Below are 18,059 nucleotides of genomic sequence, written 5' to 3'. Positions count from 1 at the left end.
TTCCCTCTCTCTCTCCAGCAAGTGCATGCCCTAAGGCAAAGACTTTTTAAAAAATCCATTATTCATTTAACAAATATTTAATTTCACTGCCCGGGGGGTGATTTCTCACTTTCCCTCTCTCTCCAGCAAGTGCATGTGCCCTAAGGCAAAGACTTTTTTTAAAAATCCATTATTCATTTAACAAATATTTAATTTCACTGTGTGCCGGTCATGGCTTAGAAATGAAAGGTTATGGTGGCATATATAATTTTTATTTAAAAAAAAATAGGTATTTTGGGGCCAGCAGGTGGCATGGTGATTAAAAGCACTGGACTCCTACATGACTGACCACAGTTCGAGTCTTGGACTTGGCGGTTTGCTTTCTCATTTTCTCTCTCTCTGTGGTCAAACTGAAAAAAAAAAATGACAATAAATAAGTTATTTAAAAAGAGAGAGTGTGTGTGTGTGTGTGTGTGTGCGCGCGCACGTGTGTGCGCATGCATGCATGTAGTTATTTATTCTGGGGCCAGCAGATGGTGTGGTGGTTAAGGTCCTAGACTCCCACATGGCCAACCATGTTTCAAGTCCTGGACCTGGCCGCTTGCTTTCTCACTTTCCCAATCACTCTCTCCATGTCTCTCCCTAGTGAAATTGTAGTTGAAAAAAGTGACAGAGTATATGAATGTTCTTTGGTAATCCACATATTCTGAAACAACTGTCATTTTTTTCATGTATGTACTTTAGTTTTTTTCCCAAGTGATGAAAACGTGTGCTTTATAAGTGTGTGCATATTAACTTGAGTAAGTTAATGTAGTTGTAGTATACTTTGCTGCTCTGTTCCTAGACCTTTCCCTGGTGTAATAAAAGTGACAGAGTATATGAATGTTCTTTGGTAATCCACATATTCTGAAACAACTGTCATTTTTTTCATGTATGTACTTTAGTTTTTTTCCCAAGTGATGAAAACGTGTGCTTTATAAGTGTGTGCATATTAACTTGAGTAAGTTAATGTAGTTGTAGTATACTTTGCTGCTCTGTTCCTAGACCTTTCCCTGGTGTAATAGTCTTTACTTATTTTTTTTTTTTGGAGAGCCTTTTTTTGCTAAAGGCCCGTGTGCTTGCCAGAATGACAGAGAGAGACAGAGAGTCAGAAAGTGAGAAGTCACTCCCCAGTGGGGATGGCCATGCTGCAATCCCTTTTCCTCCATTCTCCTCTTGGGATCTTGGGCACACACGCACCCATGCCCGGCGTGAGTTTTAAGCCACTGGGTCTGGGACTCAAACGTGGTCCAGTGACATAGCCATTATGTCATCTTGTGGTCCCATAAGAAAATCCTTGTTCTGGTCCACCCTAGATGGCACAGCCCATAGCATGCTCGACTGCATTGCTGCACACCATAGGTTCAGCTACATGTTCAGATCCATGGGTTGGCCTGAAAACACCAGATGTGTGGTTGGGTGCTCGAGGTCCCGAGGAGTTGGAGGGCTGGGGAAGCAGGATCATCGCTTGGCAAGACCTGGTTGAGGGTACTTTCTCTTTCTTGCTTTTCCACATGCATGGATATGTTCTCTATCATAAATTAAAACAGTAAAATACTAAAATCCAGGTTGTAATTCCTTTTTTTTTTTTTTGGAGAGGTTTTCACTATAGGGTGCGAGCACTCGCCAGACAGAGAGAGACATAGAGACAGAAAGCGAGAAATCACCCCCCAGGGGGGATGGTCATGCCGCAGTCCCTTCTCCTCCATTCTCCTCTTGGGATCTTGGACACGCACGCACACGCGCCCGGCGTGAGTTTTAAGCCACCGGGTCCAGGACGCGAACTGCGGTTGACTACATGGGAGTCCAGCGACAGCCATTACGCTAACTGCTGGTTCCCTCTAATTCCTTTTTTATTTGTCTGGAACACAATCTCTTGAAAGGGCTTTTCAGAACAAGTGTGTAAGCAGTATACTCATTGAGACTTTACTTTTCTGAACTGCTTTTCTTTTGTTCTCAAACATGGATGGAATTGTTTTAGAACTCTAAATTGCTTTGGTGCCTTTTAGTATTTAATATCAGAGTTAGGATTTCTGATGTCAGTTGGTTCTTCTTCCTATCTAGTTAGTTTTTCTTTCCTGGCTCAAGCTGTAAAATTTTCTTTTTCCCTTTAGAAATCAGAAATCTCTTGGGGCCAGCAGGTGGTGCAGTGGTTAGGGATGCTGGACTTGCACATGGCCAACCACGGTTTGAGTCCCAGATCTGGCTGCTTCCTTTCTCACTTTGTATCTCTCTCTCTTGCTCTCCCTCTGGTCAAATAAAACAAACAAAAAAACAAACAAACAAATTTAAATCTTTTTTTAAAAAAAGAAATGTAGGTATATGTTCTCTTTCAGTATCCTTAGTCACCTTCTGTGGAACTCTGAATTTTCCATGTTGCTTTTAACTCCAGGATTTTCCCTCCTCCATTATTACTTAGTACTTTTCCCTTCATTCCAGTCTTTCATACTGGATACTGATCATCTGGATCTGTTTTCTCTGTATATATTCTGTTGTAATTTCAGTTTCTTTGTTTTTCTTTGAAATTTTTTATTTAATTTTATTTCATCATTCATTTATTTTAATTTGACCAGAAAGAAAGAGAGGGAAAGTGAGAAAGCAAACCATAGGTCCAGAACTCGAACCACGGTTAGCCGTGTGGGAGTGTCCAGTGGCCTAACTACCATGCCATCTGCTGGCCCCAATTTCTTTGTTTTTCTAGCCTGTATCCTCAGTAAATTCTTCAGTATCCTCTTTTAAATTTACCATTTCATTTTCCATCATTGTCCATTCCTATATTCATTGACCATTGAGTTTTATTTTTTATTATTTTTAATTTCTAAGTGCACCTTCTTTTCTACTGTTTTTGTTGCAGTTTCTCTTGCTTTATGAATGCAAGATTCTTTTAAATCTCTTTAAAATTAAAACAGTTCTTTTGTGTGTGAGGGTGCATGTTCTTGTCAGAGAAAGAGAAAGAGGAAAAGAACACACCCTCCGTGGAGCAAGGTCACACTGCAGTCCCTTCATCTTTATTTCCCCTCCTTTCAGGATTTTGGTCACACACATACGTGCACATGTGCGTATGTGCTTGGCATGTTTCTCAAGCTGCTGGGTCCAAGACTTAGGAACCATGCAGTTCGCTTTGTGGGATCCAGTTGTGTTAATCATCATGCTATGTGCGGGCCCCTCAGATCTCTTCTTAATTCTCCCTGGGGTTACTTACTAGATTGTTTTTTCAAGTCTTCTGTGCTTTCTTGCCTTGACTTACCCATTGAGGGTCACTTGGTCTCCTTTACAGCTCCTGGTTACCCTTTATAACACCTAGTAATGTTCCATTTTCCTTGCATCCTTATGAATAAGCGTCTAGTTTATTGGTGGTCTTTTTTTTTTTGAAGAGGTTTTTGCTATAGGGCGCATGTGTAGAGACAGAAAACAAGAAATCACCCTCCCCAGGGAGGATGGCCATGCCACAATCTGTTCTCCTCCATTTAAAAATAATTATTGTATTTATTTATTTCTTTAATTTTATTTTGATCAGACAGAAGCAGAGTGTGTGAGAGAGAGGAAAAGTGAAAAAGCAAGCCACCAGGTCTGGGACTCAAATCATGGCCATGTGGGAGTCCAGCACACTTAACCACCATGCTATCTGCCAGCCCCGAGTATTAGTCCCATTTTTTTTTTTGTTTGGAACCTTATTCCTTCAATGAATTTTTTATATATATATGTGTGTGTGTGTGTGTGTGTGTGTGTGTGTATGTATGTATATATATGTATATGTATGTATGTATGTATTAATAATTATTTTATTTAACTTATTTATTTTAATTTGCCCAGAGAGAGATACAGCGAGAAAGAGAGAGAAAATGAGAAACAAGCTGCCACATCGGGACTTGAACCACATTTGGCCATGTGGGAGTCCAGTGCACTTAACCACCACACCACCTTCTGGCCCCCGATGAATAATATATCAGTGAAAATAATTGGGGAGTTTTGTACAGACATTGCATACAAGAAAAAAGAAAGTGCACAAAGAGCACAAGGAAATAACTTCTGTGGGATTTGTGAATTATACTGGCCTAGCACATTGCCTGGATTATTTAGGTATGCAGTAAGTCCTGAAATGCGGTACTCTCAGTACTGTGCGGCTTCAGAAGCCAGGAGAGTAGTCCCTAACCCCCTCCCCCTCTGTCTGAGAATTTACCTCTGACAGACTTTCTAGGTCTGTCTCCTGGAACCCCGAGAGTGTCAGCTGCATTAGTAGGTCATTTTGTCATGGAAAACATGGCCTCCAAGTAAACTGCATCTAGACTAGAAGGGCCTGTCAAGTAGTTTCCTGATGCAGACACCAGGACTTCACTGGGTGCCGTGGTTCTCATCACTGGATATATCCACCGTGGGCTCTGGCAGCCCTGTCTGTGGAATTGTCTCAGGAGATAGTAGCACCTGCAGGGTAGGAGGCTTCTGAGCCAGGGTGGGCTCTACCCCTGCCTCTGGTGGATAGCATGTCCTTGCACCCTGGTTATCAGATACGGGATCAAACCTTCTAGGCAGCTGCGTGGACTGCGGCGAGGACTCTAGCAGAAGGGGAACTCGACACTGCGCTGCCTGTAGGCTGCACCCTGACTGGGTCCCCGTCTCAGTGAAGTGTGTTCTCTTATAGTCTTTGATTTCGAATGTTCGTAAAGCCTCATGGTGTCTCAGGATCCTCACTGGTACTTCCCTCTAGGTCCTCTAGAGTCTTTTGTCTCTTTTCGTGAACGCTTTTATAGTGCAACATCCTTAATCTCCTCTCATATAGGCTCAGGTTTCTGGGACTTTTGGTCCCTAGTTCTTTTTTTCACAAGGAAGTTATTTATTTTGCATTTCTTTTCTACAGAGTTGACCCCTTATTTGGGATGTGTGAAAAATTTTTACAGGAAGTGGACTTTTTTCAGAGGTAAGTATTTCTTAACTTTTCTGGTTTATTAAGTCTTTGCTATGCACAAAGTAACACTTAGGAACACAGAGCAGCCATAGCCAGATGCTGTGGCTTAGCACACGCAGCCGGGCTGTCATCTGTGCCCTAACTTGGTATTTTCTATCGTGCTGTTTGGAGTTAGATCTTCAGAACTAAACAGACGGCCAAGTAATAACACCAGGAATCATGTGGATTCAGTGTTTGGCTAGGCCATAAAAAGACAAATATTATGAAGAAAACTCATCAACTCTTTTGTTGAGAAATCACAACTTGTCTGTTTTTTACACCACAGTTCTTTTTTTAAATTATTTTTAATTATTTACTTAATTTTGTTTGACTAGAGAAAGATAGGCGATAGGGGGAGTGAGAAAGCAAACCGCCGGGTCTGGGACTTGAACTGTCTTTGGCCATATGGGAGTCTAGCACCTCAATCACCATGCCATCTGCTGGTCCCTCACCACAGTTTTTTAAAAATTATTTTATTTAACTTTATTTATTTTAATTTGACCAGAGAGGGACAGAGAGAGAGAGAGAGAAAGAGAGAGAGAGAAGGATAGTGAGAGTGGGAAAGTGAGAGAGAGAGAAGCTGCTAGTCCGGGACTTGAACGACGGTCGGTCATATAGTAGTTAGTGCCCTTAAGTACCACGCCACTTGCTGGCCCCTCAACCACAGTTTTTAAACTTGTGTCTTTTTTATACTCGAGAGTTGTTCTGAAACTCTGCAGGTAATTTTCATTTTGTAGAATAGCTGTGTTGTCTCAGGGTTCCATATGAAACGAATCAGTTAAAACAGATGTATAGGGCCAGCAGGTGGTATGGGGTTAAGGCACTGGGCTCCTGCATGTTCGATCATTGTTCGAGTCCTGGAACTGGTGGCTTGCTTTCTCACTTTCCCTCTCTGTCTGGCCAAATTAAAGAATAATAACAATAAATAATAAATAATGCTAAATAAACAATTCCTAAAAATAAAAGTCAAACAGATGTACTAGATGCATATAAGGTTTAGCAAAGAAGTGGGCGTTGAGGTAGTGACCAGATCCCAGTGTGCTGGCAATTCAGTACTTGGGGGAGGATATTTATAGGAATGCAGAGCCCTCAACCCAATCTATTTCTAATTCCACTTCTTCTTTTTTTTTTTTTAAAGAATGATTTTTTTAAAAAGAATTATTTTATTTAACTTTATTTATTATTATTATCATTATTATTCTCCAGTTTGGGGAGAGAGAGACAGAGAGAGAGAGAGGAAGTGAGAAAGCAAACCACCAGGTTCGAGACTTGAACCGTGGTTGGCCATGTGGGAGTCCAGCGCCTCTATCCACCAAGCCACCTGCCGGCCCCAAAAGAATGATTTTATTTAACTTACTTTCTTTTTCTCTTTCTCTCTTTCTTTCTATTTGACCAGAGAGGGACAGAATGTGAGAGTGAGAGAGAAAGTGAGAAAGCAAGCCGCCAGGTCTGGGACTTGAACTGCGATCAGCCATGAGGAAGTCCAGTGCCCTTAACCGCCATGCCAACTGCCGCTCCTCCTCCCATTTCTTTTTATTCGTTGTCTCTGCCCTCATGAACTTAAACAAACCCTGAGGTTTCAGGGATTCAACACTTTTCATTGTTTTTGTTTTTTTAAATTTTTGCCATAGGGTGCATACACTTGCTGGAGGGACAGACAGACAGACAGATACACTGAGAAAGCACAGTTCTCAGGAGTGTTTTTTTTTTTTTTTGTAGAGGTTTTTGCCTTAGTGCATTTGTACTAACTGGAGAGAGACAGACAGTGTTAGTGCATTTGTACTAACTGGAGAGAGACATAGACAGTGTAAGAGAAAGTGAGAAATCACTCCCCAGGGTGGATGGCCGTGCCACAATCCCTTCTCCATTCTCCTCCCAGGATCATGAGGATACACGCACACACACCTGACCTGAGTTTCAAGCCACTGGGTCTTTGACTTGAACTGTGGTCGGTCATGTGGGAGCCCAGTGACATAACTGCCGTGCCATTTGCTTGACTCCCCTCAGGATTTGAATGTGCACACACATGTGCCCAGCATATTTTTCTTTTCCTTTTTTTTCCCCAGAGATTTTTGCTATAGGACGTGTGCTCACCAGACAGAGACAGAGACAGAGAGACAGAAAGCGAGAAATCACACCCCTTGGGGGGATGGCCGCGCCACTGTCCCTTCTCCTCCATTCTCCTCTCAGGATCTTGGGCACACACTCATGCATGCATGCACACTGGTGTGAGTTTTAAGCTGCTGGGTTCAGGACTCGAACCACAGTCGATTACGTGGGAATCCAGCAACCTAACCATTATGCCATCTGCTGATCTCTCCCAGCATGTTTTTCAAGCTACTGGGTGTAGGGCTTGAGCCTTGCAGTCAGTCATATGGAATCCAGCAACCTTAACCACCATGCCACTGGCTGGCCCCTCTGGTTATTTTTTATGGGGGTGATAGATTGTTTCCTGTAGGGCTGGGTTCCATTACCACTCTTCACCAGCAGGTGATGCTCTCTAGCAAATGGTATAGTCTAGCTTGACTCCGATGTTCGCTTAGTCTGAAATCAGCTCAAGCCTCTCTTTTGGGTTTAGCTTCTCTAAGATAGCAAGGCTGCCTTTCCACCGTTGGGTTGAAGAGTTTTTGGGAAAGATGACAGCTCTGAATTGCCAGAGTTCTCTGTTGTTATCTAGAGCTGCATGTACTTTCTTAATTCAGCTGCTGAGGCCCTGTACAGAGAGAACCTCCTTAGCGAAATTGTTTTTGAGCATCCTCTTCCACCAGGCAGATTTACCGTGGAAGGACTCTGAGCCAGGAAAGGGTTTTGTAGCTTTTTTGAGCCTTGATGAAACATTAATCTCTTGGAGTGACATCATTCTCTCAGAGCCTTGGTGCTTTTATTACTCGACTATAAACTAGATTAAAATAGTCATTTTGGGGGTCAGCAGGTGGCATAGTAGATAAGGTGCTGGATTCCCACATCGCTGACCTTGGTTTGAGTCCCAGACCTGGATGCTTGAAAAATCACTGAGCATGTGTGTGTATGTGCCCAGAATCCCAGGAGGACAGTGGAAGGGAAGAAATTACAGTGTGGCCATCCTCTCTGGGGCGTGATTTCTCATTTTCCCTCTCACTGTCTCTGTCTGTCTCTCTGGCAAGTGCATACACCCTATGGCAAAAACCTTGAAAAAATACAAGTCATTTTGGTCCAGCAGGTGTCCTGATGGTTAAGATGTTGGATTCTAGGGACCAACAGATGGCATAATGGTTACATCACTGGACTCCCATGTGGTCGACCATGGTTTGAGTCCCAGACCCAGCATCTTGAAACTCACACCAGATATGTGTGCATGCGTGCCCAGGATCCTGAGAGAAGAAGGGATTGTAGCTTGGCCATCACCCTTGGGGGGGTGATTTCTTGCTTTCTGCCTCTCTGTCCTCTCTGTCTCTCTGGTGAGTGCACACACCCTATAGCAAAAATCTCTCTATAAAAATCAAAATTAAAAAGAAAGATACTGGATTTCATGTGGCCAACTCTGTGGTTGTTGTTTGGGACTGGCAGCTTGAAAAACGCATCATGTGTATGCATGCCCAAAATCATGGGAGAAGAATAGAGGAGAGGAGATTGAGGCTCATCCATCTCCCAGGGGGTTGAGTTTTCTCTTTTCCTCTTTCTCTGTTGAGCACACATGCCCTATGGCAAAAGTCTAAAACAAACAAACAAACAAAACAGTAATTTTCTTCTCATTTGTTCACTGCATGTTCTCAGCACCCGGACGGTATGTGGCTCTTGGTGTGTCCTAAAACGTATTTATTAAACAAATGAATATGAATTGTGAGGGCCAGCAGGTGGTGTGGTGGTGAAGGGTGCTGGATTCCCACATGGCTGACCGTGGTTTGAGTCCCAGACCCGGTGGCTTGCTTTCTCACTTTCTCTCTCTGTCTCTCTCACTCTCTCTGGTTAAACTGAATTAAATAAATGAATAAATAAAGTTAAATAATTCTTTAAAAAATATGAACTGTGAAAGTAAAGTATTTTTAGGCATTATTTATTTTAATTTTATTTATTTATTTATTATTTTTAATTTGCCCAGAGAGGGGGAAAGTGAGAAAGCAAGCCACCAGGTCTGGAAGTCAAACTGTGGTCGCCCATGTAGCAGTCTAGCACCCTAACCACCACACCACTTGCTGGCCCCAAAATAACGTTCCATCAGTGTACAGGGTCGTTAGGGGTAAATCAGATCATGTAAAACACAGGTATGCCTGGTACATGGTGGTTATTCAGTAGGCAAAAGCTCTTACGATCGTAGGACTGAGGCGTGATTAGGGGTACCCGTGTCTCTGTCCTGGTGCTTGAGCTCCTGCTGCCCGTGGCTTTTCCTGTCTGCGGATTTGGTGGACGTCTGGGGCTCTGAGAAGTTAAATCATGGCCTTCCAGTGTGGCGGCAAATGGATGCACAGTTGATTGTTTGTTCCTGCAGGTGTTTCATCGCTGATTTGCCCCACTTGCAGGACAGCTTCGTGGACAAACTTCTTGACCTTATGCCCCGACTCATGACATCCAAGCCTATGGAAGTGGTCAAAATCCTACAGACCATGCTGCGGCAGAGTACCTTCCTGCACCTCCCCCTCCCAGAGCAGGTCTGGGTCTGTCACACCCCTTCAGGCCAAATCTGTCAGATGCTCAAACTGTTCACTTTGGTGATTTTTTTTTTTTTTTTTTGCTACCAGGCATGTGCACTCGCTGGAGAGAGACAGAGAGAGGGGAAGTGAGAAATCACTCTGCTGGGGGGTGGGGGAATGGCCACACTGCAATCCTTTCTTCTTCATTTTCCTTTCGGGGCTTTCAGCACATACCCGCACATGCACACATGTCCAGTGTGATATTTCAAGCCACCAGATCTGGAACCTGAACCGTGCAGTTGGCCGTGTGGGATCCAGCTCCCTAAACTCCATGCCACTTGCCGGCTCACTCCTTGGTGATCTTCTAGGACCCATCTAGCAGTTGGGGCCTTCCTTGATTTACTGCCACATGCCCAGCCTTAGAGGAGGAACAGAAAGGCAGGGATTGTGCTTGTTGCCCGGGGATGACCTGGCTTCGTATTCATCACATTCCTTGTTGCTCGTAGATCCATAAAGCCTCGGCGACCATCATTGAGCCCGCGGGCGAGTCCGACAACCCCCTGCGGTTCACGTCCGGGTTGGTGGTGGCCTTGGATGTGGATGCAACCCTGGAGCACGTGCAGGATCCTCAGAGCACTGTGAAGGTCCAGGTCGGTTGGGTTTTGTTCCCCATGCAGCTTCTAGACTGATCTGACATTGAGACCTTTAACTCTACCACCCCTGTGATCGGTCCCCGAGAGATGGAAACTGGGAAGGGAGAAGGTGGGAGCCTCCGTGGAAAAGAGTCCGGGCCTGAATCTCAGCTCTGCTGCCGAGTGTGGCCGAGCACGAGTTACTTGAAACTGTAAGCCTCAGAGTCTACAACTGACACATGGAGGTGATGTTGAAATGAGATAAAATAAAACCCTGCTGCTCAGGAAGGTTGCTAAATGGCAGGGGTCCTTCTGCTCCCACAGTGTGAGGGTAAGGCTTGGTCTCTTATTACAGCGGACTATAAGAAACGAGTCTTTTTTGGGCTATGGAGGGTTCAGCTGGTAAACAAAATTTATAGGTGGGATTTATCGAGTGGGGAGTAGCAGCTTGAAAAAAGAAGGGCAGAGTATGGGATGGACAAGGGTTTAGGAGAGAAGAGGATTATGGGGCAACTGGGCTGCAACATCCCTACCAGAGCTTCAAAGTTGACAGACTGGTGTAGCTGCCTACTCTTGTCTGTCTTCTTACTGTGTTAGAACAGAAATCCCCGAGACCAGGTGAATTTTAGAGACTAGAAGTTTATTTGCTTATTGAATTATTTAATTTTATTTATCATTATTATTTTCTTAATTTGCTACAGGGCATATACACTTACCAGAGAGAGAAAGGGAGAGAGGGCAAGTGGAGGAAGTAAGAAAGCAAGCCTCCAGGTCTGGGACTTAAACCTCTGTTGGCCATGTGGGAGTCCACGTCTCAACACCACGCCACCTGCTGGCCCCAAGAAGAGATGTATATTTTGACTCATGACTCTGGTGCCTGGAGAGTCCAAAGTTATAAGGCTCCTCACAGCATAGATCCTGAGCAGATGGCCGGCCGTCAGTTTCTGTGTCTCATTCTCTGTCCTCCTATACTACCAGACTCAGTCACGGGGACCTCACCCTAATGACATCATTACACCAAAAGACCCCACCTTGGGACATCATGAAGTGATTTTTCACGTGACACCTTTACAACGAAATGAGATTCCAATACATGAATTTCTGGGGGGCATCCAGATTCAAAAACCATCCTTTGGGGGATAACTCATCATCCAAAGCACAGCGGCTCCCTGTCTGTGTGTTTACAGTACAGGTATAGAGCAGGTCCTGTCTGAGAAACTGCATTTGTTCTTCTAGTTCATTTGTTCCCCCTGTAATGTAGCAGGCCGTCTACACTGGGAGGACCCCCAGACGCTCAGGAAGGAACTCGGTGGCGACTTGTAAGATCTGAAGGAACTGAGTAACTTGAGCAGACTTCATTGCTTTCTTGCAGTGAGACAGATAACTGACTTCCCAGCTGCTTCACTTCCAGTGGAGAGAATAGAGTTACAGAATAACTCCTAATACTGGTAGTTCGTGACCATGGTTAGTGATGGTGGCTGGCCCAGGATAAGATTCAGAGCAGAGCCAGGGAGGGAAGTCTTTCATCTGCAGTGGGTTCCTGGGAAGGCTGTTCAGTCAGAGTTAATACTCTTCCTTGTCCTTGCACTCAGGCAACAATGTTTCTTGCACTCGTTCACTGTGAATTCATTACGTTTCCTGAACACTGCTCTGCTCTGCTTTGTTGCCCTCACCTCCAAGTCAGGCCTTCCATCAAGGCTAGAGTCACCTTTCTTCTTCTTTGGGCTCATAACAGATGTCATGACCAGTTTTAGTAAAAATCTTTTCTGCCTCTTTTTTTTGTTTCTGTCACCTCTTAGGTCTTATATCCTGATGGCCAGGCTCAGATGATCCACCCCAAGCCGGGAGACTTCCGGAACCCTGGCCCTGGGCGGCACCGGCTCATCACTCAGGTGTACCTGTCCCACACTGCCTGGACTGGTAAGGAGTTGGGCCCAAGTGCAGCAAGAAGATGTGCCCCTGGGATCAGACCCACCCTGTAGCATTTGGTTTTGCAGTTAGAAAAAAATACATGATGATTTGAGTCCTCGACCCAGTGGTTTGAAAAACACACTGAGTGTGTGTGTGTGTGTGTGTGTGTGTGTGTGTGTGTGCGCGCACACCCCCCCAAAATTCCATGAAGAGAATGGAGAAGGGATTATGGCGTGGCCACCTCCCACCCAGGACTTCTCACCCTACCCCCCTTCACTCTGGTGAACGCACATGCCCTATATCAAAACTCAAAAAGCATAGATGGTTGAGTCAGGCTTGCTGAGGACCGAATTTGATTCCTGGGGGTATAAGCTTCCCCTTTGCCCTTATAGAAGCCGTGGGGTAAATAGAATAATTAATTGCGTCCCTTTATAAACTGGGCTCACATTCTGTCATCTGTATGGGTTTGGGAAGTCACAAAGAACCTCTCCGAGCCTCAAGACTTTTTAAAGATGGTGATTTTCTTTCCTGCTGTGGCATGATATGAACTCTGAGGAGACATGCTTAGCATATTGTGAGCATTCTCTTCCCAAGCCTTCTTGCATTCTTTTTTCTTTTTTTGAGAGAGATTTTTGCTGTAGGGCACGTGTATTGCCAGAGAGACAGAAAGCGAGAAATCACCTCCCACCCAGGGAGATGGCCACACCACAATCCCTTTTCCTCCATTCTCCTCTCAGGATTGTGGGCACACGCGCACATGTGCCTGGCGTGAGTTTTTTCAAGCCACTGAGTCTGGGACTTGAACCGCTATCGACTACGTAGGAGTCCAGCAACGTAACTTTTATGCTGTCTACCTTTATGCTGGTCTCACCTTCTGGCATTCTTTTCTCGACATTTCAAGTGCATTCCTTCACAACATACCCATCCCATAATACAGCTGAGGAAACAGACTTGATGAGAGCATATACTGTACTCCACTGCAGCGTAACAGCCAGCGCCTCGAGGAGAGGCCTTACTCTCGGCAGGGCTCGCCCTAGATCAGTATTGTAATGGGGCATAATGAAACAGTGCGAGGTTTTCTCACGTGATTTCAGCTCCCTGGAACATGTTCCCGTTTACTGGTGAGACATTCCTGGTGGAGCCATTTCCAAATGGAAGGCTTCTTTTCCACTAAGAAAGCGGTCTGTGGGGCACACAGCCTGAGGCTTGAGTTCGATGAGTACAGGGGGAGAAAAGGCCTCGCGCACATCGGGGCCTTCCCTCCTGAGGCTGGAAGGCATCTGTAGGACGGGGGTGTTTAGCTACTTTCTGGTGGTCTCAGCAGCCGTGGCTCTGAGCTGCCTGGAGCCCGCAGAGACCCCCGATGAGGACGTGCAGAGAACTGTCACCCCTGTAGGCGCAGGACCAGCCTCTGAATTTAGCCTGGGGATTTGTCCTGGATTGGCAAGAAGCATGCAGACAGGGAGAATGTTCTTGGAACCCTATCACTTCCATCTTCGATGTTGGTTTTACTTTTAAAATCTAATTCCTGGCAGCTTCCAGTCATGCATGATTCCTGTTGTTTTCCCAGAACCATGTCAGGTGGAAGTGCGGCTGCTGCTGGCCTACAGTTCCAGCGCTCGCATTCCGAAAGCCCCCTGGATCGAGAGCGGTGACGTGTCAGCCCAGGTGGAGACCAGCATCGAGGGCACCATCCCCTTCAGCAAGCCCGTCAAGGTCTACATAATGCCCAAGCCTGCGCGGCGCTGAGTCTTGCAGTCTTCACAGCCACGGCCCAGAAGACCTTCCTAGGTTCAGAGTCCTCAAAGTCTGGAGCGCTTCCCTTGGAAATGGTGTGCAGGGAGAAGGATCAGGAGAACATTTTTTTTTTTTAAATGTTTTTGCCATAGGGTGCTCACCAGAGAGAGCCAGAGTGAGGGAAAGTGAGAAGTCACCCACTGGGGAGATGGCCACACTGTAGTCCCTTCTCCATTCACCTCTCAGGATTCAGGGCACACACACACACCCAGCATGATTTTCAAGTCAATGAATCCGGGACTCGAACCACAGCAGCCATGTGGGAATCTAGCTCCTTAACCAGCCACCTGCTAGCTCCAGGAACATGAGATCCTTAAAGTCTCTTCTGGTTTTTGAAAACAGGATAAATTATTTTTGCATTAAAAACTAAAACCCTACAATTCTACTCCCTCAGCCTGCCCCCCTCGCCCCGCCATCCTGTAATAAAGTTGAGAAAACATCACGCTGCTCTAGTTCCTGGTCCTTCAAGAAACCCGCGTGGCTGTAGCATCCGTGTTTGTACCATGTACATATCCTTTAGGTGTAAAATACAAGGACGAGGGGCCAGTCTCCCAGCCACCTCTGACAAACTTGCTGTTTAAACCATGATGATAATAAATTAAAAATAAATCATTCTAAGAAAAAGAACTGAATGGGCAGGGCCAGCAAAGAGCATGGTGGGTAAGGTACTGGACTCCCACAGCTTAAACTCACTGCAGTTCAAGCCTCAGGTCTGGCGGCTTGCTTTCTCATTTTCTCTGGGTACTCCTCTATGTGCCCTATAGCAAATTTAAAAATAATGATAATAACTTAAATAATCCTTTAACCAAAAAAATAAAACATAAAAGAACTAAATGGCTGCACTAGGCGATAAGAACTGTCCATGCTGGATGTGCCTGAGCAGAGGCCAAACAAGCTCCTAGCAAGTTACTGCTAAGGAATTCAAGTACTCATCTGAGCTTGGGCTCAGCCTTTTAAATTCCTTTTACCTTGAATTACTAGGTTCTATGAAATATGAGAATTTTATTTTTTCTGGATCTGATTCCACTTTTTCACCGAAGTAGAAAAAAAGAATGGCCATGTATTTCAAAGGCCTGGAAGGGAGAGATTTTTGCTATAGAGCACATGCTTTCACTGCGAGAGAGATGGAGATGGAAAGTGAGAAATCCCCCCAGGGGGAATGGCTACACCACAGTCCCTTCTCCTCCATTCTCCTCTTGGGATTTTGGGCATGCACACACACACACCCAGTGTGAGTTTCAAGCCAGCAGGTCTGGGACTTGAACGGCAGTTGGCTATGTGGAAGTCCAGCTACGTAACTATTACACCACCTGCCGGCCCCACTATAATAATTCTTTAAAAATACTCTTGGTAACTAAACACTAAAATTACTGAGAAAAATCATATTTCTAGGTATTCTGTGCTAATTTGCAACTTCTACACCCTCACTGTATGCTTATCCTTTTTTCTTATTGTCAGAGGGCTTGTGCACTTGACAGAGACAGAGGGGTGGGGAGGAGAAAGCATCCACAGTTGGGTGTGGTCATGCTCTATTCTCTTCTCCATAATCTCTGTCCTACTGTTTTTGTTTTGAACTTGCCATAGAGCATGTGCACTCACTGGAGAGAGACAGTGAGAACCCCCCAGGGGGTGGCCACACTGAAGTCCCTTCTCCCTTTTTCTCTTGGGATCTTGGGCATGCATGCACACAAATCTGGCGTGTCTTCAATGCTCCCGGGTCTAGATTCAAGCCATAGGGTTGGCTGTGTGGGATCTTAGCTGCCTTAACTACTGAGCTTCCAGCTGGCTCCCTACTGGGATTTGAGCACACACACACACATGTACACAGGCCCATGTTTTGTTTCGTTTTTGTTTTTTCTAATAATTATTTTATTCATTCATTTATTTTGACCAGAGAGAGAGAGGGAGAAAGTGAGAAAGCAAGCCACCAGGTCCAGGACCAAACCACGGTTGGCCATGTGGGAGTGTCCAGCACCTTAACCACCATGCCACCTGCTGGTCCCAGGCTCATGTTTTAAAATACGCTGGGAATAGGATGAGAAGCTCAAGTCAGCCATGTGCGATCTGGCACCCTTAACCCTTAGGCTATGTCATGTGTTGGTATGCCGTCTATGTCTATTCCTGTCAGCGCATCTGTGGTGTACCTGGAAATGAGGGTCTGTGTTGTTGCATCTGTAGCACAACTCCTGGCACGTACCAGGCAAGGAAAAAAAGTGAATGTATAAATCCCTAACAAACTTAGCAGTTCTGGGACTAGCAGTTGGCATAATGGCTATGTTGCTGGACTCCCATGTAGTTGACCACACTTTGAGTCCTGGACCTGGTGGCTTAAATTCACGCCGGGCGCGTGTGCGTGCATGCCCAAGATCCCGAGAGGAGAAAGGAAGAGAAGGGATTGCGGCATGGCCATCCCCCCTGGGGGGTGATTTCTCGCTGTCTGTCTTTGTCTTTCTGGTGAGCACATGCACCCTGTAGCAAAAACCTCTCAAAAAACAACAACAACAACAAAAAAACTTAGCAGTTCCATAGCCTGCCTGCAAAAGCAAGCCAAGATTCAAGTTTCTGAAAGGACTTTATATTTGGCTTTGGCATGATTGAATTCAGCAAACAGAATTCTGGAGAAGAAAGGCACACCGAGCACTTGGCGGACTTGTCTTAGGAACCGCTCAGGCTAGAAGAAATGAAGTGTGGGCAGGCTGAGGGGTGTGCTACCTACAAACAGCATTTAGTGATTAAGTTGTGAGGCTAAGTATAATGTCATGTGGAAAAACAGCTTCTCTCGGGCTCTGGATGTTTCCAGGACTAACTATGTGGACCAGATTCAGAAGTAGGGGCTACTTATTAGCAGGTTTTAATTTTTTATTTATTTATTTTTTTAAAAGATTTTTGCCATCGGGCAAAATCTGTGCTCACTAGAGAGAGGGAGAGACAAAAAAATAAATAAATAAAATAAGAGAGAGAGAGAAATCTACCCCTAGTGGGATGGCCACACTCCAATATCTTCTTCCTTCTCCTCTCAGGATTCTGGGCCTGCATGCGCACGCACCCGACGTGATTTTCAAGCTGCCAGATCCAGGACTCAAACCGCAGTTGGTCATGTGGGAGTCCAGCACCTTTACCACCACATCACCTGAGACCCCAATTTATTAGTAGGTTTTATGCTAAGTTTAATAACCCCTCTGCCTAATGCCTAATACTTCTATCTCTAAAAAGTTTATAGTAAGCTTTCTTTAATGTGGAGACAACTCTCTTAGGAACAGTGATTATACCCACACCCAATTCAACACCCACTGGAGCTGTCTACATTTCAAAAAAAAAAAAAAAAGGATTGTATCCATAGAAAAAGTGTCTGGATTTTACCAAACATCCCTCATAGCCAGATAGGGCTGGCTTTACACATGCAGGGAACAGATCTGGTCTCTGACAGATGCAGAAAGAGTTGTAGAAAGTGCCCTAAGCAGGACCTCTCCAGACTTCTGTGCCAGGTGTCAGATCTGTGAGGCCCTGTCACACCTGCTGGCCTCTAGGGAGCAAGATAGTGCATGTTAAGAAAGAGATCAAGACACAACACTGGGTAAGCAGGGAAAATCCCTTCACTTTCCATTCTCATTGTTTTAGCTCATCTTTTCTTGCCAAGCCACATCTTTGCTGTCCAGTCCATGGTTTGGCCCCCCTTTATTATTTATTATTTAAAGAATTACTTTATTTAACTTATTTATTTATTTATTTTTATTTGACTAGAGAGGGACAGAGTGAGAGAGAAAGAGAGGGAAAGTGGTAAAGCAAGCCACCAGGTTCGGGACTCGAACCATGGTTGACCATGTGGGATTCTAGTGCTCTTAACCACCACACCACCTGCTGGCCCCTGGCCTCTCTTTTAAACAGATGCCTAAATGGGTCAATCAGGAGGTAGGATCACATGGAACAAACACGTCCACTTTTAGGGCTGCTGCCCCCCCCCCTTTTTTAAAAGTTATTTTATTGGAACCAGCAGTTGGTGTAATGGCTATGTCGCTGGACTCCCATGTAGTCAACCGTGGCTTGAGTCCCAGGCCCACATGTGCATGTGTGCCCAAGATCCCTAGAGGAGAATGGAGGAGAAGGGATTGTGGTATGGCCATCCCCCGGGGGGGGGGGGATTTCTCGCTTTCT

The 18,059-nt window shown here is 45.1% G+C and overlaps 1 protein-coding gene across 2 annotated transcripts in view; it reads left to right on the top strand.

The window, feature by feature from the left end:
- The window catches only part of INTS4 (integrator complex subunit 4), an 87,053-nt gene extending 73,019 nt beyond the window's left edge, over window positions 1-14,034 (top strand). For both annotated transcript variants that reach the window (XM_006161892.2, XM_014593006.2), the window contains 5 exons: window positions 4,874-4,933; window positions 9,426-9,585; window positions 10,074-10,217; window positions 11,999-12,119; window positions 13,681-14,034. In XM_006161892.2, the coding sequence (XP_006161954.1) occupies window positions 4,874-4,933; window positions 9,426-9,585; window positions 10,074-10,217; window positions 11,999-12,119; window positions 13,681-13,859 (664 nt within the window). In that variant the 3' untranslated portion in view covers window positions 13,860-14,034. The remainder of the gene's footprint in view (window positions 1-4,873; window positions 4,934-9,425; window positions 9,586-10,073; window positions 10,218-11,998; window positions 12,120-13,680) is intronic.
- Window positions 14,035-18,059: the final 4,025 nt, after the last annotated feature.

The sequence above is a fragment of the Tupaia chinensis genome, unplaced genomic scaffold, assembly GCF_000334495.1.
Source record: "Tupaia chinensis unplaced genomic scaffold, TupChi_1.0 Scaffold139431_1, whole genome shotgun sequence".
NCBI classification, from domain to species: domain Eukaryota; kingdom Metazoa; phylum Chordata; class Mammalia; order Scandentia; family Tupaiidae; genus Tupaia; species Tupaia belangeri.
This window is presented reverse-complemented; position numbering and strand designations above follow the sequence as displayed.